This window comes from Arachis ipaensis, chromosome B2 (genome assembly GCF_059453495.1).
Source record: "Arachis ipaensis isolate K30076 ecotype BB chromosome B2, ASM5945349v1, whole genome shotgun sequence".
NCBI lineage: Eukaryota > Viridiplantae > Streptophyta > Magnoliopsida > Fabales > Fabaceae > Arachis > Arachis ipaensis.
Window position 1 is genome coordinate 5,281,247 of NC_142437.1, and position 24,801 is coordinate 5,306,047.

A 24,801-nucleotide genomic window follows, 5' to 3' on the forward strand; every position below is an offset into this window, starting at 1 on the left:
AAAAAATAAAAGCATTATTGCATGTCATATAAATTTATATAACTCCCTCTCATATAAAAGCATTATTTAGAAATATTAGTTTATAATATTTATCTTTATCACTTAAAAACAAATTGGTTTAATTTCATATATGCCTATTATATTCTCATATTTCTATATGCTTATTCATTAAACATTTTCTATCTTTACTTTCTATCCAATATTAAGCAAAATAAACTATGAAAAATTTACACTATAAGTTACTTATAAGAATATCTTGATAAATACTTTTTTAATTGTTAATTTTAATTATTGCTGTGTGAATAACTAAAATGAAAATTATTGTAAACCAAAAATAATATGTTTCACAAAAAAAAAATGTGTATAATATCGCCTCTATATATTTATCCAAAATTTAAAAGCTTATATTATATATGTGGTCCATTTTGCATGATTGAATTGTACTATATATTCAAGTAATCACATTGCATGATAAATTATTTCTTGGTTTCTTCGTTGTTGTGTCTTCGTCAAGCAGTCAGTGGATGTTATACTATTAACTACTAATATTATTATTAGGTTTTTCTTATGGGTCGATATTGTAACATTTTTTTTTCATGGTATGTTCCTGTTATGCATATATTTAACAATTGAGATTTATGACAAAAATAATAATTTTGACAATTACAAATATTTAGAAGGATTCGAAATCTAATATCTGACATTTTAAGAGCGAAATTTATTCTTAGCTTCTTGTGAGTACTAATTTTATGTGCATCAAAACTTTTGTTTTATTGATAAAAAAGAAGAAGATATTTTTGTAGAATAACAAATAATACAAATCAAAGAAAAAATGAATTTTACTATTGATAAACAAATTAATAGACACTTCACAGAATTTCAAAGTATTTGCCAAATACATGAAAACTCTACAGAAATTAGGAGTATGAATTACAAAGAAAAAAAGAAACAGATATTTTTTGTTATCGTCTCTCTTTTGTTATCCATAAATTACCAACAAGAAGTTGAATGTCATTTTTGTTCATTTATTGCATGAATAAAAATTTCCACCCTCAGCTAGTTATGCTATGTGGGAACTCGGAAATGGATTCCCTTGCTTGCAATTCAACAAAGACAATACAAATTTAATAAAGTGGTTTAGTTTTGTATTATACTGTTATTGTAAGAAAAATAATTATTAAATATGGTTTAATTTTATTTAATTAAAAAATATTTAAAATTGACAATATACAAAAATAATTTCCTTTGAGTCTTCTCCTTGATATAAACTTTTGAAAGAAAGAAAAAAAAAACATAGAAAGAGAGTGAGAAAGAAAATGAAAATAATTGGGTCATTTATTAGAAATTGACTTGCATGATTTGAAATATTAGAAGGCCAACTTACACACTACTAAAAATTAAATGTAAAAGGTCTAACAAAATATAATATATATTTTTATTTTCTTATATATATTTTTTTCAAAAGTATTATGACATCCATTGTAATATGTATCTATAAAGTTAAACTACATACCATGCATGTAATCAATCTTCAGAATGAAACGTACCAAAGACAGAGATTAATGTTTATGATGACGATATGATTTACTATTTCCGGTAATAATAATATTTTAAGAAAATTATATATTTTTTTTAGGAAAAAGAATATTATGATTTTGAATGAGAGGCCCCATGTGAAATGGATGCCATCTTTGTCCGATTTTAATGAGATATAAATTATATAAATTATTATTATGATTGAGAAGAAGACAATAGAGTACATAATAATATCAAAATCTTGGTAAGATTGAATGAGGAAGAGGAAGCTTCATGGAAGCCCAAGCTTTCAAAAACAGTTACAAGAACAATTAAATTAAAGATGACATCTTAGCCAAGAATATCCCATTGTTCCCACCAAAGGCAGCTTCCTAGAACCTATCTCAAATTGATGGATATATATAAATAAATATATTATTCATATTTCATTACACCATTGAAAATGAAAATAAAAAATCAAACTAATTTTAAAAAAAATGGCATGGAGATGACAATATGCCGACTTGGTTGTACAAGATTCCATAAAAAATAAAGTATTTGACTTGGTATAAATTCCAATGCATCCCCAATAATGCTTAAAATCCAATGAAGTACTAAAACTTCTCTTGTGAACACTACTTTTCTCTTATTGACATATTAGCTTCATAGTTTGAATCAAAACTACCGCAATATTTTAGATTTAGGGGTCATAAAAAATATCTGGATAAGTATTTTTTTTTTTTTGAGTAAACACCTAATTCAGTCCCTCATTTTAAAATAGGACAAAGCGACCTTGTCAATAAAATGCATTAAATTCGGTCTTTGTTCATGACTAATGTGAGTCATAGCGGTCTTTTTGTCATATTCCGTGACTAAATTTGACGAAAAAGACCTACGTGGCAATAGTTAACGTTGCTTATGTGAACGCACGCTGCGTTAAGTGTCATGCTGGCTTAGGAAGAATAGACAAGGATCGATCTGTCATTTTCTTACATTTTATTAACAAAAATTGCCTTATTCTATTTTAGAATAAATAAAGACTGATTGGGTGTTTACTCTATTCTAAATAAATTATATAATTTTATGTGATGATTTTTACTTATAAAGTAAATTAAACAATAATAATAGGTACTTAAATATTTTAAATTAAAAATTTTAGTATTGAATAATTTTTTATCTTTATATAAGAAGACTAATTTATCTAAATGATATTTTTTAAAATATAATCTGTCTTAAAATTGAGTTTGTTAAAAAATATAAAACTAATTTATCTAAGAAAAATCATTCTTAAAGACCAATATGAATATATCCTAAAAGATCTATTATTTTGTTTGTCTCACACAATTTAGATAATTCTGTTATATTTTTACCGAAAAAACTGAATCCTTTCTTTTTAGTGTTAGAAAAATAAATAGATGTTAAATTATTTACTAAATTACAATTATAAAGCTAAATATTTTTTTATATTATTATTTAAAAAGACTTTTAAGTTATTTCGGATTGTCCCCTCCTGTAACCATAGTCTTTCATCCATAACTATTATATTTTCAATTTATATGACCTGTTATTCATATTGCTTTTACGTAAATTAAAAAAATAAATAAATTGGAAAACATATAATATCCACTAAAAATTGAAATGCCTGAACTCTTCAATTAATCATGTTTAGTGTCTTAAATAAGAGAATACAAGACCGCCTTCAAAAAAGAATGCACATATACTTATAGAATCTTGTCTCTCAACTTTATAAACCAATAATCTTGTATTGCTTAAATAATAGCCTCAAATTCTTCTCTATTACTTGATTATTGTTCATTGATATGGTGACAATAGTCTTATGTGAGACAATGTGACTCAATCTTTTTCTACTCAAATTTAGCTGTCCTTTGCTAGCTTAACACAGCTTTGATCTCATTTGCATTTGTTGGTGGAGTCCCTCTAATTATGGAACATAAAATTTTTGGCATGCCAATTTTTTAACAAAATATATATAGGTGTCACATTAAATTATTAGTAAAATTTTATATATGTCTAATTAACTTTGTTATGTTATATCTACTAATACTACCATAATCCAATTCTTTGGCCCAGAATAAAAAAAAAAAAATATGAATCTAAAGCTAGATATTCTGAAACGTATATATGTAAGGATTCAATTATTTAGTCAATCATTGTGAGTCACTCTTTACTTTTTTTTTAATATTTTAAAAAAGTGAATAATGCAATAAAATGTAAAAATTAAAGGATAGATAATCGACTCCGGTCTATTTTAAAATAGGATAAGATCATTTCTGTTAATAAAATGCAAGAAATAGACAGATTGATCCTTGTCTATTCTCCTAAGCCAGCATGACACTTAACGGAGAGTCAGCGTTCACATTAACAACGTTAACTACCATGTATGACTTTTCAGTCAAATTTGGTGAAGAGAGATGAAGGAAGAACCACTATGACTCACGATAGTCATGGACACCAGCTGAATTGGATGCATTTTATTGACAAGGATCGTCTTGTCCTATTTTAAAATTAACAAGAATTGAGTTTGGTGTTTACTATTTTTTTAGCAAATAGTCATATTAGTATCTCAAATTTTGTTATTAGGTCAAATTACCGATACAATTTTACAAAATACAATATATAATTTTTTTTTAGTATGAAATAATGTTTACATTTACAAATTTTGAATTTAAGAATTTAACCAATTTGTGCCATAAGGATACATTTTAAAAATAGAATTTATCTAACATGTGTTCGAAGGACACATGATAATCTTACCACTAATAAAAAATTTTAAATATTTTCATTTAATGAATATAAAATAAATGTATTAAAAACTTAAATTTTTTATATTTTTAATAAAAAATTTTTTGTTTTGTAATTTTAACATATGTTCTAGAACATATGATAGATAACTTCCTTAAAAATATAATAATAAAAACTTTTTAATATTTTTGATATATTCAATACATTAAAAGTATAAAGGTATTAATTTTTGCAATAATTTTATAAAATAATTTTTATGATATACTTAACTTATGTTCTTATGGCACAAATGAACAAAACCGTTAAAATTATTAAAGATTTATCTATCTTGTACTTTAAAGATATATGTTAAATTTATAAATTAAAAAAAAATTATTAAAAAATATAAAAAACTTAAGATTTCAATACATTTATTTTTTATTTATTAAATAAAAATATAAATTTTTTTACTAATGATAAACTAAATTCAATTATTAAAAATAGAAAACAAATTATCTATCACTTAACTAACTTATTAGTATTAGTAGACAACAGTTTAGGAAAACAAGGAACTATAAATACCTAACCTTTTTGGGTTTCCTAGCTACCTATATAACTCTAGGTTGGGTATAATAATAGACTATGGAGGACTCTCTAATGAAGCAAACTTCAACTAGGGGGTACCATCAATGCATAACACAAATCAAGACTTAAGATAGAAGATCTATTACATGAGAGCTTTAATGACTACCTAAGACCTCATAAATTGTGGACACGCAAAAAAATTTTTGCCTACTTTGATTCAGAATAAATGTGTGCAGAGAATAGAGAGAATAAGAGTGAATAATATATGTTATGTGTTTCATCATGTAAATTTGTTTAAATAAAATATAATTATAGATATATTGTCTACCCTTTCTGTATCATGTGTATATTATTAATCTGAATCGAGTATTGGCCTAAAAATAATAGGCAAATCACACACATACACCAAAATATTTTTAACAAATTATCCTTGCAAAACTTTACTTAATTACTTGCTAGTTGTGATACATTTACTATAATTAGTTGGTAATATAATTACATATGTACAAAAAATTAGTTACTATTTAGTCACTATATATAAACATGTATTTAATATTTTACAAAAAAATTTTTTATTATACTATTGTAAACAAGTTTGATATTATTCATCTATTATAGATTTGAATATTCTATCATTGTAAATTTGATATTATTATACTACTTAATTATTTAGTTAAAACAATGTGTAAGTCATCAATATGTATACATATATATAAATATATAATAATTAATTTTGTAATTGAATTTTAGTATACATGTAGTATTTTTGTGAAGGTTTAATTATTCTGCCGGTCCCTATAGTTTCGCAAAATTTTCAATTAGGTCCCTATACTTTTTTTTTTCTTTTAATTGAGTTCTTGCACCAAATTTTTTTTAATTGAGTCCCTACACTTTTTTTTCTTTTTATTTAGGTTCCTGTACCAATTTTTTTTAGTTAGATCCCTATAAAATTAAGCCAATTACTACTAACAGGGACTTAATTGAAAAAAAAAAATTTGGAGCAGAGATCCAATTTAAAAAAAAAAGGAAAGGGACCTAATTGAAAATTTCACGAAATTATAGAGACCAACAGAACAATTAAACCTTTTGTGAATAAATATATTTTGGATAATATTTAAAAGAAAAAAAAATCAATGCTACTTCAGAATTATATATATATATATATATATATAGACAAAAATTAACCTTAAAACAATCATTATAGAAATATAAGTATAACAAGAATTTAGGCAAGAGAAAAATTAGATTATTTTTTAAAAAATAATAATAATAATAATAATAATAATAATAATAATAATAATATAATTCAATATGAGCTCTTAACAGATAGGAACATCAATCAGAATAGACAATTGCTTAAAATTACTTGGATATAACTTAATTATTTCAACCCTATATAATGGGTGGGACCATGAAGAATAATATTTACTTCAAAAACAAACGGTTGAGATAAAATAACAGAAGCTGTCCAATTAATTTGATGCCACCAAGTTAACAAAAACGCTACCATAAGAGAGATCCTTACAAAAAGGGAACAACTTTTCTAGTTTTTTCACATCTCTATATAAAAGGGTCAATTCTCCTAACTAAGTCTCATTCATTCATTCATTCATACCTTCTTGTTATAATAAAAACTATTCAAACTCTTCTAAAAAGGTCACTTTCTTCCTTCCAAAGCTTCTTCTATGGAAACTAACACCAATAACATCATTAAGAGAAGAACTACAACCATGGATCAAGAATCAGACCAACAACAATTCGAGGACTTGCTTCCGGTCATGGCCGAGAAACTCGACGTGGAGACATTCGTCTCCGAACTTTGTGGGGGTTTTAAACTCCTAGCAGACCCTGAAAAGGGCGTGATCACGAGCGAGAGCCTGCGTAGGAACGCGGCTCTCCTCGGCATGGAAGGGATGAGCATGGAGGATGCTGAGGATATGGTAAGACAAGGTGATCTTGATGGTGATGGAAAATTGAATGAGACTGAGTTTTGTATACTTATGGTTAGGCTTAGCCCTGGCATGATGGAAGATGCTGAGTCATGGCTTGAAAAAGCAATTGAAGAAGAGCTAAGGAAATTCTCAACTTAAAGATTAATTTATAACATGTAAGTTAATTATATTAATATATGTATGTAATCTTGACAATTTTATTACTTGGATAAGTTTAATGAAGCTAATCTATGTCATTAAAGTGAAGGGTGTATTCAATTAGAGGTTTTTATTTGCATAGTTAATTCAAATTTAACTGATTATAATTGGTTTGAGTAGTGTTATTTGAATATCTAAAAGTTTGTATCAGTGAAATACTAAAATAAGATATAAGAATAGAAAATACGAGTTTAAATTATTTTTTATTTATCCATATTTAAACTCAATTTAATTTGTGTATAAATATAAGATGTTAGATTTGTAATTATTGCAGAAATCTCTTATTTGTTATTAATGAAAAGAATCTCTCTTGTGAAGCATAGGATTGGTGGGGTTTTTTAGAATTTATAACATTAGTAATTATTACTAATTAACATCATTTGATAGCTTAATATTCAAGAAATGAATCCTCTCCAATTTTTTTAACACTTGACAAAATACAGTGTGATTTTTCATATTTGATTTTATAAGTGGGACCAGAAATAAATAAGAAAGAGAAAGTAATGAATGGTTAGATTAAGTACTGAACACCATCCAGTTTTTTTTCACCGGAGAGGATCCACTCCCTAATATTCATTAGGCATTCTAATATGTACACATAATATTTTTGTTTCTTTTCTCAAATGTATATTAAATGGAGTTATATCAAGTTTAAGCTATTAACTCAAGTGCTTAAAATTGAGCTTCATTAGATATAGCACTTCCATAATTGAAATGAGAAAAAGGAAAGAACCATTGACCATTAATTAGTGGCTTTAAGTCTTTAACTGTCAAAGAAATGATATTGATAGATGGTTTTAACCTCCAAAAATAAACTATTGAAGAATGATGTTACTATCAGATGCTACAAAATTTTAGCACCCACCATTTTGTTGATCATGATGCCAATATATGTACACGTATGGATAAGATCATTTTGTTCCCAAACACATGGCAATGTGATATCAACATGATCACACCAAATCCTCCAAAGAAAGAGGCGTCTTATTATTTCATTTAATGTTACACTTTACAGTTTGGTAAACAACTATATGAAATTTCCAATACTGGATTAATAAGAGAATACTAGTAGTTTTAACTATTGTCAAGTAAAACATCAATTAATCATTTAAATAAATATTATATTATTGAACGTAATATATTCTTTTAAATATACATAAATAAAATTTTTTCAATTATATATTTATTAATATTCATCCGATTTTGGTAAAATTTAATATAGATAAGCTTTATTATATGTTGTAATTAATAATGATAGATAAAATATATATCTTAATTATTTCAATAGTTAGGATCATATACATTTTTGGTACTTTAAGAAATACTAAAAATAAACCATGAAATCTCTTATGAGTTCCTGGAATTAGTAACACCCAACAACTTGAAATGAAAAAAGGCAGCTTATCCAATAATCAAAGCAATTAGAAAGTTCCAAATTCAGTGGTAAATGGTGCTCAGATAATAGCACGAGGGTAGAAAGATATTGATTTTCAATAGTAGTACTGTAGTAGCAGATAAATAACATGTCACTGCAAATATATGCATTCATAATAATTCCTATAACCACAATTGGCATGGACTTGCAACAAAGCTATTTGCAAAGCCAAACCAAATCAAACTAAAAACTGTGGGAAGTACCCTTTACTACACAATGTATCATTCCATTAGTTACTCTAACAACCAGAAAGTTAAAAAACAAAGGTGCCACTCGCGCCTGCTTCTTTACCACAGAAAACCGGGACCGGGACCTAGCTTAAGTCCTTGACCTTCGAACTGGTGAACGGCTGTAGATACCAAAAATAAGAAGCAGCTGCTTAAGCTATAAAATAAAATTAAATCATGCAATGGCCAGTGATCAATATAGCATGCACGGTTATTATACCTGCGGTATCTGCCATAATCTGGGCTCCTCTGCCTGCCGTAATCTGGGCTCCTCTGCCTGCCGTAATCGGGACTCCTACGCCTGTCTGGTCCATTATATCTATCATACACAGGGCTGCGTGGATGACCGTAGTCAGGACTTGGCCGCCTGCGATAGGCCGGACTCGGTGATCTGTCATAACCACCTCGTCTCGGACTGTCATAATTGTCACCCCTATCACCATCATCCCTCAGTGCATACTCCACAGACACCACCCTGTCCAGTATCTTACTGCAAACAAAATGAGACCAGAAATTCATTATTTATACATAGCATTAGCACAAGAAACCAGCAAATTCTTACCAATAGATATCGCAATATCACAATTCACAACACTGACCTCATATTCGTACACTCAAGAGCTTTCGTAGCATCTTCTTGTGTTTCAAACTGCACGAATGCAAAGTTCCTACGAATTCGGACATGAAGAACCTTCCCATAAGGTTCAAAGTGCTTTTCTATATCACGAACTCTAGTACGAATTGGGTCAAAGTTGATCACAAATAGGGTTTTTGTGGGCTTCTGGTTTGCCCTTGAGCCATCACGATGACGCCCACGTTCACCCTGTAATGGTAAAACAAACAGACAACACAGATTACATAGGACATTGTTTTAGTCTGACAAAATGACAATCTCATCAAGAAGTAAATACAAATGAACATGCTAAAAAAAAATATAGTACCATACCCTAGCCCATTCAACAGAGAGCCTTCGCTTTTCATAGCCAAACGGAAAATTGTCAAGTGCACGAATTGCTTCTTCAGCATCACGCTCATCCTCATAATAGACAAAAGCAAAACCTGCAACGGAACTAGTATTAGAGACATAAATAACGATGAAACGCATCAAGCATGTTATCCCTCACCAGAAGTACATCAGCCAAATCAGGAAATCATTTTTCCTGTCAGGAACAAAGGAATACAACACCTGAAAATATGAGTGGGGGTCTGATGGACAAGAAGCTGTAGAGAGGCGTGGAATGATGGACAAAATCATGTTGCAATTATAAGGTTTAAATCCAAAATTCAGATCTGATATTGTGACTGCCAAGCATGCTTCTCCATTCAGACAGCACAAGTGAATTCAGAAATAGTACATTGATCCCCTATATGCATTGAAGCTAGGCATGGCTTAATAAATTCATTGATTGATTGATGGTTCCCCTATGAACATTCTGATGGATGTCAAGTGTTGGGTGATGAGGTAAGTGAGTGTTGAATAATCAGGTATGAAAATGCAGAGAGCAAGCAAGCAAGAAGGTTCGCTTCCAAAAAGGAAAATTGCAGAGGTTGGCGAGCCAAAAGATAGAACCTCAACGTATTTTTCCTTAGAGAAAGTTCCTGCGTCAAAACAAACACTTAAAAATCCAGAGGATTTCCCTAAAGACATTGCACAATTTTGGTGATTTGTTTCATATATTTTCCAACCGGTTATCCGAACTAGGCAATTCAAGCCACAAAAACTACCCATATGTCGGCGCCACATCCAAAATATCGCCGTCGCAATATCTTAGGTTTCAGTGGCCTGTTTAGATCAAACATCAATCATATTTTTACAAAATCGGGTTTCTTGTGAGTGACAAACTCACTTCACAGCTCACTAATGAAAGTTACTATTAAAAAATCTTCATCATTTACATTCCCTAGTCGACACAAGCAATTACCACCGATGAAATTGATCATTCAGAATGCCGCATTAAAAAATATACAAATAAAAGAAAAATTGCATTTGAGCTAAACAAAATTGCAATTTGAAAGACACTAGAGCTAATACATTCGAAAATTTGAAACGTGCACTTGAGCCATTCATAACCAATCAGCAAAACTTTTTAGCACATTACAGAATTAATAAAAAAATTTACCAGATTTCATGTCAACGCGGTCAATTCTTCCATACTTTGAGAACAATCGCTCCAGCTCCGATTGTCGTGTATCATACTCCAAATTCCCAGCAAAAACAGGCCTCATCTTCTTCTCTTAACCTTCGTTAAACAGAAGAACTCAAAATCAACCCAACAATTAACTAACAAAAAAAAAAAGAAAACCTAGAAACAGATAAACTAAAGAACAGAGAAATATCCAAATATCCCGAAACTTAAGAACCCTCATCGCATGGATTTTCACCTCTGCAATATTCACAAACCCTAAAATGTGAAGGGAGGAGGAAGAGGTCGGAGGAGAAAAAACTCAAAAAGGCGTACTCGAAAATGGGGAAAAGCGTGGAATTTTTGGTGTGCGCCTTTTTCAGCGTAGTTTGGAATAATCCAATAATTCCCAACGGGCAATGATGGCAGTACCCGAACCCGCAAATAATAACTTGACCCGATGAAGAGCGGGTTTTGATTGGGGCGGGGCGGGCGGGATCGGGTTTAGGATATACCCGCCCCGCTATATATCTTTCAGAAATTAGGGTTTCTTCACTTCAGTGCCTCACTCTTTCTTCTTCATCGTATATCTCAATCCTCCTTACTCCATCATTATTGTTACAGTTTCATGGTTTCATGGATGACGATAACCTTTTTGTGCCGGTCAATGCCGCACTGGGAATGGATGAGGATGACGGCGCAGCCGGCCCGGGAGAAGTCATCGACCCCCGAGAGTGCCGGTGATAGTGGCAGTGAGGGTGACAGTGATAATGGCAGTGAGAGTGATGAGAGCGATGGCGGCGACGCCGTTGAAGCCGCCGCTGCCGCCTTAGCCGCTGAAGTCGCTGCCGGAGGGCGAGCTAGCTTGAATTACTTCGCTCTGGTCACCGTCATCATCACCGGCACCACCCGCGTTGCAACCTCCGCCAGAGGCGCCTCCGCCACCGCCCGCGGCGCCGCCTCCACCCGTGCCGTTTCCCTCATCAACGTTGCTGTCTCCTTCGTCGTCACCATCGTCGACATCCATGTCGTCTCCGTCGCCGCCTTCATCGTCTCCGTCGCCGCCTTCGTCGACGGCCCCAGCGGGGACGGTGGCGGGGGCGGGGACGACGAAGGCGGGGATGCAGACGACCGACCAAGGCGGCAATGGCAACGACATGGATGTCGATGGTGATGACGAAGGAGACAGCGACGTTGATGAGGGAGACGGCGCCGGTGGAGGCGGCGCCGCGGGCGGTGGCGGAGGCGCCTCTGGCGGAGGTTGCGAAGCGGGTGGTGCCGGTGATGATGACGGTGACCGGAGCGAAGTAATTCAAGCTAGCTCGCCCTCTTACTCCTCCTCCTCGTTAATCAGCTGGAGAGAGGTGTAGGTGTACTTTTGGATGGTTTTGCGAGGTTGGATTCGCGTATTTCAAGTGTTGGCCAGAGAGCTGCGAAGATTGGGGATCATCTCCAGGTAAAACTGTAAAAGGATGTTCAATGCATATTTGTGTTTGATAAATGGTTTTGATCTCAGATTTCCGCATACAATATAATGCTCGTAAGAAGCCAAACCCCCAAAACTTTAGCAACTATTTTACCATAACTCCCATAAATATAACAAGATCCAATAAAGGACAAACTATGAATGCACATACTAATAGTCTAATATACAGAAGATTACTATTGATTATGGATACTAATATATAAGTTGTTACTTCCAGAAGGGCACTAGATCCCTGATAAAGCAAAGAAGCATCTAAGATTCTGAAATTAAAGCTTTTCCAAAAGGACAGAATTAAAAACCAGAACAGTCCTAATAAAAAGTTGCACTAAATTCACACAATTCAGTTAAATGATAGCAAAATTTGGTAGATGAATTCAACAGTACCAAATGAATACAAGTTAGGAAAATTGGAAACTATAATTACTTAACATTACATCAACATGATTCTAACAAAGCTACTATGAAGTATGAACAGAGAATCTGGTATTTTGTTTCAATTAAGCTTTGGAGAGCACCTAGCACTTCCTGAATTTTCTTCACATAGCTCAATCTACGTAACTAATATAGTGCAAGTTAAACAATATACTAAATTAATCATAAGATACAAATGCTAAATGTTTTGGGTAAAACACTTTCGTATCACAATTCCAAAGACACCAACCATCCTACATGCTTACAACCTAGTTTAACCATTCTAAATTAAAATAAACCAATATTTTTACACAATATAAACCAGTCAAGCTCTAGCTGAACCAGTTCAACTGTAAATCCATTTTGTATATGGTTCAAACGTTCTCTCATCAACCACACAAACATCCAGGATTTACTTGCTATATGAGTTGGAAGTTCTGCCTGTGATTCTCTGCCATCACTTGAAGCAGAACTGGTATGTACTGTTTTCTTTACCATTTCTTCTTTTTTGTCTATGTTGTTTCTCTCTAAATATAACATTGTTTCTTTTTTTTTGCTGTTTGTTGCAGGACTATTTCTTCTTTTTTGCTGTTTGTTGCAGTAGTATGTTCGGAAGGTATGAACTTCGTTTATGGTTACAATCCTAAATTAGGTTACTATTTCTACATAGAGATCGCCTTTTCTAATCTAGAGACACTGATGAAACATTCTTTGAATGTTCTTTTTCTGGTAGCAATTAGGAATGGGAATATGTACTACATTTTGTTACTTGAGTTTTGATGTTTATGGTTGTCATTATCATTCAATTACATATCAACTAACTGATACTAAGCATATAAGAGTTTGACCATTTTTATTTCTATTATGAATGAAAATGAGAATAAGTAATGAAAATATGATTTAAGAATTTTCAAAATATTTTCAATGGAAATATTTTTAAAAAATGACACACGAAAACGATATTTTCTTTTCAATTTTTTCTTAAGGCAGAATGTGGTTCGATTCTCTTTCCAACCTTTTTCATAATTTTTTATTTTATTTTAACTCATATCCTACTTGCTTGAAAAGATCCTCTCTATTTCTATTTTTTTTGGTCGGGGATCCTATATTTTAACTTGTATCCTACTTGCTTGAAAAGACCCTTTATTTTATTTTAACTCAACTCCTCATTCCTTTTCTATGCCTTTCTCTCTTGTGACTCAACCAAAAATTTTAAAGAATTATTCCGTGAGAAAAACACCCTTTTTAAATGTCTGTTTTAAGTAAGTCATTAATTGAATATGATACTGCACTTATTATTGTTTGTTTGGTTAAATTGTATCTCTTTACTAGAAATGCAATTAATTAATTTGGGATAGTAATTTATTTTGTGTTTGATACTTTAAAAAAATAATTGTGAACTTAATAAAATATTAATTAACTAAAATTATACGTTTAATATAATTATAATTTTATATTTTAAAATTAGTTTAAAAATATATTTTAAAAATAGACCAACCAAACATATTTTCATTGATTTTAGCATGCGGAAATGAATTCTACATTTAAAAACCAATTGCGTTTTCTAAAATATAAAAATTTGAAAATGAATATCATTATCAAGAAATGAAAATAGAAAATGAAAGTAGAAAATATATTCATGAAGAGATCCTTAGAGTTTCTTATCATGCTATGGTGCCTTTAACTATGTGCCTAAGTTACTAAAAATGGTAAATAGACAATATTTAATAAATTTTAAATATTTTATTTTTTACTTTAAAAGGTAAGTTAGGCAATTTAGGTACCACAACAAAGGCACCGTAAATTTCACCTAAAATCAAATTGCACCCATAATAAGTGAGCTGAGTAAGAATCTAGAAGATATCATACTTAGTTTTTTCATAGTTTGCTATTCCTGTTCTTCAATCTCCACCTTCAGAAATCTGGTGCAAAAGTATCCCACATCATTCATTGACTGCATAAGCTAAAGTGATTTTTCAATAATCTTATTCAGCGATTTTATCTGCAGTTTTCATTTGGCTCTCCAACTGTACTTTGGTTTCAATATTCCTTCAGTTGGAATGAAATTTGAGTTTTATTGCTTTTAAGTGCAATGTTATGCTACGATTTTCACTTTTTTGCCTGCATTTTTCTAACCAATTTCTGAACATTTGCTGCAGAATGGCCAATGTCTTTGTTGTTGCTCAAGAGGCTTGCAAATTTGTTTGAGGGTACACTTCGCATTCGCAAAGGTGTACAGAGGTATATCTTATTGTTGGACCTTATTCTTGACTGTTATCTTATATCAGTTCAACAAAAGTAAATATACATAACTGTGTGGGTGTTCGTCTTTGTTGGTACATAACTAGTGAAATATTATAGTAAAAAAGTTCTAAAAAAAATGTAGAACTAACCTTATGTATATTAATATTTTATGTACTTTATGAGTGTTTTATCATTTAATTTAATAACTCATTTACATTAATACGTTAAACTATTGGTTTATTCATATATTCTTTTCTTTTTACCAACACTATATTTTATTCTCATCTTATAAGAAGCACAAGGAACAATCATGTTTCAATCTGTTTTTTCTAATATTTTTTCCATCAAGAACTTTTAAATTGGGTTTCTCAAGGTACATATTTTCTTTTAAATAGTTTTTAGTGTCCTATTCTAAGTTTTATCTCTACTTATCTTTTATTGTATTTTTTTTTGGTCATATGATGAATGTTCTTGCTTTTTTCTTCAGCATTCTCTCATTGTATATTTTGATGATTTTTTATGAAATTCTTTGTGTTTGTTGTTCTTGTGAATCTTATGTTTTTTTTTTTTATTATTCACGCTTCTTGTTATAGAGTTTGATTTGTTTGTTTGACTTTGTAGAATTTTGTTGTTGGTTCTTGTATATGATGTTTATTATTGTTATTTTTTATACAATGAATTATTGATCACCATTGGAAAGACTAAATTAATAAAAAAAAAAACTGTAAGGACTTGTTTGGGTGAGCTTTTAAGAAAAGATATTTTTTTTACGAATTATCTTTTTTTAAAGATTTTTTGAAAAAGTAAAAGTAATTTTATATTTGGATATCTCATGCAAAAAATATTTTTTTGTTTATTTATTATGTGAAAAACATTTTTTTAAGAAAAAAGATGTAAATTGTAGTTTTTTAAAAAAGATGTTTTTTTTTATATATTTTTATAGTATTTTTATTTTTACTACTAGAATTTTACCAAACACGCTAAAAAATAAAAATGATTTTTTTTCCCATCAACTTAATGGCATCCAAAGAAGCGCTAAAAGTCATATTACAGTCATAAGTAGTCAAAGAAGACTAAAAAAGAAGAAGTACTTTATGGGCATTTTATTATTTAATTTAATAACTCATTTACATTAATATGTTAAACTATTGATTTATTCATATATTTTTTTTACGGGCAGTATCCTTTATTCTCATCTTTAAAAAGCACAAAGAACAATCATGCTTCAATCTGTCTTTTTCTTCTGTGCTTCTAATATTTTTTCCCACGAGGAACTTTCAAATTTGGTTTCAGTCTGTACCAAGGTAAATAATTCTTTTAAATCATTTTTAGTGCCCTATTTTAAGTTTTAATTTTTTACTTACTTTTTATTGTATTTCTCTTGTTCATATGATGAATGTTGTTTTTTTTTTTATCTTTTTTTAGTGTCTTTTCTTTGGTGTTCTCTCATGTATATTTTGTTGTTTTTTTACAAAATTCTGTTCTTTTTGTTCGTGTGAATCTTATTTTTTTTCACCATTTACCGCTCTTTGATGCATGTTATTTTTTTTGGAGTTTGATTTCTTTGTATGTTTGACTTTGTACAATTTTGTTGTTGGTTCTTATGTATTATGTTTATTATTGTTATTTTTTTAATATGAATTATTGATCACATTAAAAAGACCAAATTAATAAAAAATAACTATAGAAGTCATATTACAGTCATAAGCAGTGAAAAATTATAGTCAAACGAAGAAAAATACTTTAAAACTTTGAAAAGAGTACTGGGTATAAAAAAAAATGTAGAACTAACCTTACATTAATATATTAAACTATTGGTTTCTTCATATATTATTTTCTTATTGCCAACACCATCCTTTATTCTGATCTTTAAAAAGCACATGGAACAATCATGCTTCAATCTAATATGTTTTTTCCATCAAGAATTTTTAAATTTGGTTTCAGGCAGTATCAAGGGAAATAATTTTTTTAAAATCGATTTTAGTGTCCTATTCTAAGTTTTATTTTTTTACTTACTTTTTATTTTATTTTTCATGTTCATAGGATGAATGTTTGCTTTTTTTTTTAAGTGTCTTTTAGTGTTCTCTCATGTAATGTTTTTTTTTCTTTTTTTTTTTTTATGAAATTCTCTGTATTTTTTGTTCGCGTGAATCTTATTTTTTACCGCTTTGATGCATGTAACTTTTCTTTTATGGAGATTGGATTTTTTTGGTTTGATTTTCACGGCAAGGGATTTTACAAGGGATTGCTATAATATTTTATCTGATAAAAAAATTACCGTCGGATTCGGTAGCCCATCCCATAATCCAACGGAACTTTTGGCGTGAATGGGGGATTTAACGGTGCCAACACGCCAAAAAATTAAATGTCATTTTGATAACTGCAGCTCATTATGGTTAGATTTTTCTGCAGTAAATCTGACGATAATTTTATGGTAAATTTGAAATGCGAGCCCTTTTCCCCTTCCCTTCAAATCCACTCTCTCCCTCTCCTCCATTGAAGGTGGCCGCTGCAAACCTCCTCTGTTGCCGCCGCAACCGCTCCACTGTTGCTGCCGCAGTGTAGAACTTGGCCGCCGTTGTTGTGGGAGACTCAGAGCACAGCTCTGCCGCATCTCCACCGACCGCCTCCGCTGTCCTGTCACCGTTGGAAGTCACCACTGTGCGGCCATGGTCACCGCCGAGGACCACCGCATCTAGAGATGAGCAGTTTCTCCATTTGCTTTACTTTTATTAAATGTTTATCTAAATTTTTTTTATGAAATATGTAATTAGGGTTATGTTGTATTGTTTGTTAGATTAATTTAGTTTTATTAAGAATTAAATAAGGTTAGGTAAATTTGTGAATTAAGATAATTATTTAGATAAATTAGCTTTTTCTATTTAGGGTTTTATTAAAAATTTTATCAAAATTTTTCATTAAATAAGGTTGGTTTAGTTTAAGGTTGAAGTTAGAATAATTTTGGGTTGAATTTAGATAAAGTAAGTTTTTAGGGTTTTGGGTTAAGGTTAAGCAGTAAATTATGTAGATTTACAGTTTACAATTTATGGGATTAGTTTAAGGTAATTATCTTCATTTGATTTTTATTAGTATTTTTAAAAATGTTATTAATTTTTTATTATTAATTTTTATCAATTTTTACTTATTACTAACTTCGTTTCTGTTTTAGGATTTTCTTTGTTTCTGAACGTTGTGTAGCCTTATTGTGGGTTGTTCGTGCTCCTTATATACGTGGGTTGTTCGTGCAATATCGAAGTTGGTTTTCTTTCTCTAGATATGTTAAATTGTTTAAGTTTTCTTTCTAGGATAGGGTTTTAGGACTGAAGAGGGAGAAAGTTGCCTAGTGCTGAATTTTTATTAAAATTGTTTAAAGATATGTTTGGTTGTAACAGTTGAAAATTATATTTGGTGGAGATCGCTAATTATAGTTGAAACTTTACCGAAATTTCCAAAAATTTAAAAAAGATGTATTGGTTGTTTGTATGCTTGCAATTGTTTTTAAACTGTGAAAATTGAAAAAAAATTTGGTGATCTCTGAATTAAGGGGAAACTGCCAAATTTTTTATTTTAATGAAACATATTTAGTTTTCATTAATTTTTAATTTCAATGTTAGTTATCATAATATTATTTAGTTTTCATCAGGTTATAGTTATGATCATTAAAGTTAAAATACATTAAATAAAAATTAATTTTTTTTAATATTACGGTCGAATTTTGTGTGGGATAAATCCGGCGATATTATTTAGTTTTCTTTGATTTATTTTATTAAATAATATCACCGTCGGAATTTCACAAAAATTTCCAACGGTAATTAGGGCGTCAAAAAGTTAAAATGGCGCCAAGGTTACCGTCAGATTTCAACCGACGGTAATAACAAATAAAAATAGCAATTCTAGAATTACCGTCGAAAAAAATTCCGGCGGCAATAAGTATCGGATTACTAAAATCCGGCGGTAAACAGTTATTGGCGATGTTTATACCGTCAGATTTGTTTCGTGAGTAATAATTCTACCGTTGGATTTTTTATGAATTTCACTGGTAAATCAGACGATTTTAAAGGTTTTTTGTAATGTTTGTATAATTTTGTTGTTAGTTCTTGTGTGTTATGTTTTTTATTGTTATTTTTTTATAACTTGAATTATTTGATCACAGTAGAAACAAAGAAACATCGAAAGATGAATAAAAGAAACAAAGAAACATCGGATAATGTCCAAAATTTCAATCCGATCTGCACTAAAATCATTGGATCGGATCGGATCCAATGTTCACAGTTTTTAAGCTTGGATCGGATATCGGATATATCCGCAAAATACAAATATATTTTTAAAAATTTATTTTTATTAAAAAAATATCAATAAAATTAATTTTTTCTATTCTTTTAAATATGTTTACTCTTAAAATAACATTAAACATACTTTTTTTAAATAACAAATTAAGATAATACAACATATATGATAATTATTAATTAAAATAAAACATAAAAAGATTATTTACTTGTTTATTTCTTTATTTTTGCGGATATGCAGATACCTACACAAAATTTGCAATCCAATTCTATTAGTGTGCGGATCGGATCCATATCCGCAATTTTCGGATCGGATTCGAATAAACACGTCGGATATGCGGATAGGATCCAATCTACCTCTAAGTATAAATGAGATGACAAATGTTATCCGAAGAGTAGCAAAAAAAAAAAAAGTTTTGGTAAAACTAGAAGGATTAGATTAAGAGGCAAGGAGTCATGGTGGAAAATCCGAAAGGGATCAACTAAGTGTATTTTTTCCAATCTCGATGACATAAATAGTACAATTGTGAAGTTAGGAACTAAATCGGTGCATTTCATGAATCTCAAGAACTATTTTGGAGTTTAACTAGTAAAATTTAATATAGATAGTCTTTATTATATGTTGTAATTAATAATTAGATAGATAAAATATATATCTTCATTATTTCAATGGTAAGGATCATATACAGTTTGGTACTTTAAGAAATACTACTTAAAAAGAAAACCATGAAATCTCTTATGAGTTCCTGGAATTAGTAACACCCAACAACTTGAAATGAAAAAAGGCAGCTTATCCAATAATCAAAGCAATTAGAAAGTTCCAAATTTGGTGGTAAATGGTGACTCAGATAATAGCACGAGGGTAGAAAGATATTGATTCTCAGTAGTACTGTAGTAGCAGATAAATAACATGTCACTGCAAATATATGCATTCATAATAATTCCTATAACCACAATTGGCATGGACTTACAACAAAGCTATTTGCAAAGCCAAACCAAATCAAACTAAAAACTGTGGGAAGTACCCTTTACTACACATGTATCATCCCATTCGTTACTCTAACAACCAGAAAGTTAAAAAAAAGGTGCCACTCGCGCCTGCTTCTTTTACCACAGAAAACCGGGACCGAGACCTAGCCTAAGTCCTTGACCTTCGAACTGGTGAACGGCTGTAGATACCAAAAAAAAAAAGAAGCAGCTGCTTAAGCTATAAAATAAAATTAAATCATGCAATGGCCAGTGATAAATATAGCATGCACGGTTATTATACCTGCGGTATCTGCCATAATCTGGGCTCCTCTGCCTGCCGTAATCGGGACTCCTACGCCTGTCTGGTCCATTATATCTATCATACACAGGGCTGCGTGGATGACCGTAGTCAGGACTTGGCCGCCTGCGATAGGCCGGACTCGGTGATCTGTCATAACCACCTCGTCTCGGACTGTCATAATTGTCACCCCTATCACCATCATCCCTCAGTGCATACTCCACAGACACCACCCTGTCCAGTATCTTACTGGAAACAAAATGAGACCAGAAATTCATTATCTATACATAGCATTAGCAAAAGAAACCAGCAAATTCTTACCAATAGATATCGCAATATCACAATTCACAACACTGACCTCATATTCGTACACTCAAGAGCTTTCGTAGCATCTTCTTGTGTTTCAAACTGCACGAATGCAAAGTTCCTACGAATTCGGACATGAAGAACCTTCCCATAAGGTTCAAAGTGCTTTTCTATATCACGAACTCTAGTACGAATTGGGTCAAAGTTGATCACAAATAGGGTTTTTGTGGGCTTCTGGTTTGCCCTTGAGCCATCACGATGACGCCCACGTTCACCCTGTAATGGTAAAACAAACAGACAACACAGATTACATAGGACATTGTTTTAGTCTGACAAAATGACAATCTCATCAAGAAGTAAATACAACCAAACATGGTAAAAAAATATAGTACCATACCCTAGCCCATTCAACAGAAAGCCTTCGCTTTTCATAGCCAAACGGAAAATTGTCAAGTGCACGAATTGCTTCTTCAGCATCACGCTCATCCTCATAATAGACAAAAGCAAAACCTGCAACGGAACTAGTATTAGAGACATAAATAACTATGAAATGCATCAAGCATGTTATCCCTCACCAGAAGTACATCAGCCAAATCAGGAAATCATTTTTCCCTGTCAGGAACAAAGAAATACAACACCTGAAAATATGAGTGGGGGTCTGATGGACAAGAAGCTGTAGAGAGGCGTGGAATGATGGACAAAATCATGATTGCAATTATAAGGTTTAAATCCAAAATTCAGATCTGATATTGTGACTGCCAAGCATGCTTCTCCATTCAGACAGCACAAGTGAATTCAGAAATAGTACATTGATCCCCTATATGCATTGAAGCTAGGCATGGCTTAATAAATTGATTGATTGATTGATTGATGGTTCCCCTATGAACATTCTGATGGATGTCAAGTGTTGGGTGATGAGGTAAGTGAGTGTTGAATAATCAGGTATGAAAATGCAGAGAGCAAGCAAGCAAGAAGGTTCGCTTCCAAAAAGGAAAATTGCAGAGGTTGGCGAGCCAAAAGATAGAACCTCAACGTATTTTTCCTTAGAGAAAGTTCCTGCGTCAAAACAAACACTTAAAAATCCAGAGGATTTCCCTAAAGACATTGCACAATTTTGGTGATTTGTTTCATATATTTTCCAACCGGTTATCCGAACTAGGCAATTCAAGCCACAAAAACTACCCATATGTCTGCGCCACATCCAAAATATCGCCGTCGCAATATCTTAGGTTTCAGTGGCCTGTTTAGATCAAACATCAATCATATTTTTACAAAATGTGGTTTCTTGTGAGTGACAAACCCACTTCACAGCTCACTAATGAAAGTTACTATTAAAAAATCTTCATCATTCACATTCCCTAGTCGACACAAGCAATAACCACCTATGAAATTGATCATTCAGAATGCCGCATTAAAAGATATACAAATAAATGAAAAATTGCATTTGAGCTAAACAAAATTGCAATTTGAAAGACACTAGAGCTAATACATTCAAAAAATTAAAACGTGCACTTGAGCCATTCATAACCAATCAGCAAAACTTTTTAGCACATTACAGAATTAATAAATTTTTTTTACCAGATTTCATGTCAACGCGGTCAATTCTTCCATACTTTGAGAACAATCGCTCCAGCTCCGATTGTCGTGTATCATACTCCAAATTCCCAGCAAAAACAGGCCTCATCTTCTTCTCTTAACCTTCATTAAACAGAACAACTCAAAATCAACCCAACAATTAACTAACAAAAAAAAAAAAAAAAAGAAAACCTAGAAACAGATAAACTAAAGAACAGAGAAATATCCAAATATCCCGAAACTTAAGAACCCTCATCGCATGGATTTTCACCTCTGCAATATTCACAAACCCTAAAATGTGAAGGTCGGAGGAAAAGGTCGGAGGAGAAAAAAGCGTACCCGAAAATGGGGAAAAGCTTGGAATTTTTGGTGTGCGCCTTTTTCAGCTTAGTTTGGAATAAACCAATTATCCCAACGGCCAAGACTACGATGGTAGAATTGAAGTCCTGTGAGGTTTTGATTTTACTTAAAAACCGAAATTCCAAAATTCAGGAAACCCTAAAATTCTTCTACAGTTTGGCCCAATTTGAGCCCAAAGGATATGTTTACTCTTTAGATGGGCTCTCCCACTTAGGTTTTCAATGAAACAAAAACAAAAGTTTTCAATATTTTTTAAAATTTAATTTTAATATATTTACTCTTGAAAATGGTTACATTGACAAGTTTTACTAAATGATGATTTTTCACCGTTAACTTCACATAAAGATATTACATGTGAGTTTCTACCTTTATTATATTTACATTAAACATATTTAACATGTATTTAAAGATAAGATAACAGTCTGGAACTATTTTTACTTCTTAACTATCTTTTAAAATTATATGAAGTGGAACCTCCTTCTAAAAAATAAGATAACTTAACAAAACCTATAAAAGAGAGTCTTATCACTCTTCTAAGTATAATCATTCTACTCTATACACTTATATTTTACCTTTTTTAGTTCTCTAATTTAGATGTCGAAATGCGTTTACAGGTACCGTCCCTCCCAAAGATCTATCCTGCGAAACTAACGAGTACCATATTCATCTTTATCTAAATAAGCACTTTTTGAATTTTCATTCAAGTATCATCTTGAACAAATTTTAATATAAAATTTAGTCATTACAAATGAAATTTATTTTTAGGATCAAAATAAATTATAAGTTTAACATAAATTTATTGGCTTATGATTATTAATATTATAATTATGTTATTTTTATTATTTAGGAAAAATAAAAAAGAGTCTATGTGCAAGCGTTTTTTTCCACGCTTACCCACCACTCTATCAGTAGTACATATATGAAATGTTTACTAATTTTACATGGGTGTTTTCCATGTAATTTCTAATAATGACTATTAAAAAACAATATCCCTTTGCTTTCATCCTAATAAAAGTCAAAAGGAAAAAAATAAAAAATAAAAAAGATTCTTTCATTTGAAATTAGAAATTACCAAACTCAAGTTGACTAAGGGAATTGAAGCTGGTCCAGCTTGTGTAGTGCAAAGTACAAAAACAGACCTGGTAGCTTTAGATAATGGAAAAGGGGAAGAAGTTACATGGAAGTTTCCATATCTAAGAAAATTGACACATTTCAAATATAATAATGTGGCTTAGTATCTGAGCATGATATGATTTAAACTTATTTAATGGAAATAAAACATATCTAAGAAATAAAATAAAGAGAAATTAAAATAGTTAATTCTTTTTTCCTTTTTATAAAGTCATGGGGGGACCATTTGGCTTATAAATGAAAGACATGTGTATTTTTGGTCAAAAGCTGTTATGAAAGAGACCAACCTAAAAAGAGTTTATATGACCAATAATATATATTGAATTTTTTATTTTATTTTATTTTATTTATTTTAAAGGATCCAAATTGTACTATGATTGACTCTAACAAGAGCTTTATGTTAACACTACAAATAAATTTTCAAACTAGAAACCAGTCTTCTATAGTCCTAAATGTTTAATCTTAATCTCAAACAAAGACAATCCTATTTTGGCACTGATTTTACTTTTTTGTTTTTTGCATTATTAATACCTGCAGCCACCATGCACCAACTTTGTTCCATTTATTAAATTCTTATATTATTTTTATTTGTTATTTTTTTAAATTATTACACTCATCTTTTTTTTTAACAAAAATATTTAGAGATTCTGATTATTTTATTTTATTTTAAAATTTAAAATCAGTTTAATAATTAGTATAAATAAATAACATTATTTTCTCATATTAACAATAACCTTTCTCAAACACAATAATAAAAAAAAATTTATTTTTTCTTAATTTTATTATCACTCTTTATTTTCCTCAGTTTAACTTTTATTATTATTTTTTTTTTTTTACCAAAGATATGAGACTCGAACCCGCAACCTCTTAATTGAGTATGAGGAGACTATGCCATTTGAGCTATTACTCATTGACAACTTTTATTGTTTGTTTAATAGTATTCTTGTTGTAACGACAA

The 24,801-nt window shown here is 30.7% G+C and overlaps 4 protein-coding genes across 8 annotated transcripts; 2 read left to right on the forward strand and 2 right to left on the reverse strand.

The window, feature by feature from the left end:
• The first annotated feature begins 6,418 nt into the window (after positions 1-6,418).
• On the forward strand, positions 6,419-7,188 carry LOC107623896 (calcium-binding protein KIC). Its single transcript, XM_088504656.1, has one exon. It carries the CDS (start codon positions 6,528-6,530, stop codon positions 6,930-6,932), a length of 405 nt encoding a protein of 134 aa, XP_088360782.1. The 5' UTR covers positions 6,419-6,527; the 3' UTR covers positions 6,933-7,188.
• A 1,266-nt stretch (positions 7,189-8,454) lies between these two features.
• On the reverse strand, positions 8,455-11,192 carry LOC107623874 (serine/arginine-rich splicing factor RS31). Its single transcript, XM_016326269.3, has 6 exons — positions 11,037-11,192; positions 10,775-10,894; positions 9,601-9,713; positions 9,254-9,477; positions 8,875-9,144; positions 8,455-8,776 (listed from the first exon to the last, which is right to left on the reverse strand). The coding sequence occupies exons 2-6, from the start codon at positions 10,878-10,880 to the stop codon at positions 8,746-8,748; spliced, it is 744 nt and encodes a 247-aa protein (XP_016181755.1). The 5' UTR covers positions 10,881-10,894; positions 11,037-11,192; the 3' UTR covers positions 8,455-8,745.
• Positions 11,193-11,486: 294 nt separating this feature from the next.
• On the forward strand, positions 11,487-18,437 carry LOC107626673 (uncharacterized). Of its 3 annotated transcripts, none has more exons than XM_088504653.1 (6): positions 11,487-11,618; positions 12,099-12,233; positions 13,084-13,149; positions 13,244-13,290; positions 14,834-14,915; positions 17,421-18,437. In XM_088504653.1, exons 2-6 carry the CDS (start codon positions 12,160-12,162, stop codon positions 17,677-17,679), a joined length of 528 nt encoding a protein of 175 aa, XP_088360779.1. In that variant the 5' UTR covers positions 11,487-11,618; positions 12,099-12,159; the 3' UTR covers positions 17,680-18,437. The 3 variants fall into 3 exon arrangements, with proteins under 3 accessions (XP_088360779.1, XP_088360781.1, XP_088360780.1); XM_088504655.1 differs by having other exon boundaries at positions 17,331-17,563; XM_088504654.1 differs by having other exon boundaries at positions 11,512-11,618; positions 12,095-12,233.
• Positions 18,438-20,056: 1,619 nt separating this feature from the next.
• LOC107623887 (serine/arginine-rich splicing factor RS31) lies at positions 20,057-22,827 on the reverse strand. Of its 3 annotated transcripts, none has more exons than XM_016326287.3 (6): positions 22,692-22,827; positions 22,356-22,475; positions 21,175-21,287; positions 20,830-21,053; positions 20,475-20,720; positions 20,057-20,373 (listed from the first exon to the last, which is right to left on the reverse strand). In XM_016326287.3, the coding sequence occupies exons 2-6, from the start codon at positions 22,459-22,461 to the stop codon at positions 20,343-20,345; spliced, it is 720 nt and encodes a 239-aa protein (XP_016181773.1). In that variant the 5' UTR covers positions 22,462-22,475; positions 22,692-22,827; the 3' UTR covers positions 20,057-20,342. The 3 variants fall into 3 exon arrangements, with proteins under 3 accessions (XP_016181773.1, XP_088360777.1, XP_088360778.1); XM_088504651.1 differs by having other exon boundaries at positions 22,624-22,770; XM_088504652.1 differs by lacking the exon at positions 22,692-22,827 and having other exon boundaries at positions 21,175-21,833.
• Between the last annotated feature and the right edge of the window lie 1,974 nt (positions 22,828-24,801).

Bases quoted from the DNA above. Each gene is read 5' to 3' on its own strand.
- LOC107623896 (XM_088504656.1), top strand. From the start codon at position 6,528: ATGGAAACTAACACCAATAACATCATTAAGAGAAGAACTACAACCATG.
- LOC107623874 (XM_016326269.3), bottom strand. From the start codon at position 10,880: ATGAGGCCTGTTTTTGCTGGGAATTTGGAGTATGATACACGACAATCG. The intron at 9,714-10,774 runs GTAAATTTTTTT...GTTCCGTTGCAG, and splicing joins CCGCGTTGACATGAAATCTG to GTTTTGCTTTTGTCTATTAT. The intron at 9,145-9,253 runs GTCAGTGTTGTG...TTTTGTTTGCAG, and splicing joins CTTGAGTGTACGAATATGAG to TAAGATACTGGACAGGGTGG.
- LOC107626673 (XM_088504653.1), top strand. From the start codon at position 12,160: ATGGTTTTGCGAGGTTGGATTCGCGTATTTCAAGTGTTGGCCAGAGAG. The intron at 13,150-13,243 runs GTATGTACTGTT...TGTTTGTTGCAG, and splicing joins CATCACTTGAAGCAGAACTG to GACTATTTCTTCTTTTTTGC. The intron at 14,916-17,420 runs GTATATCTTATT...CCTCCATTGAAG, and splicing joins ATTCGCAAAGGTGTACAGAG to GTGGCCGCTGCAAACCTCCT.
- LOC107623887 (XM_016326287.3), bottom strand. From the start codon at position 22,461: ATGAGGCCTGTTTTTGCTGGGAATTTGGAGTATGATACACGACAATCG. The intron at 20,721-20,829 runs GTCAGTGTTGTG...TTTTGTTTCCAG, and splicing joins CTTGAGTGTACGAATATGAG to TAAGATACTGGACAGGGTGG. The intron at 20,374-20,474 runs GTATAATAACCG...TGGTATCTACAG, and splicing joins GATTATGGCAGATACCGCAG to CCGTTCACCAGTTCGAAGGT.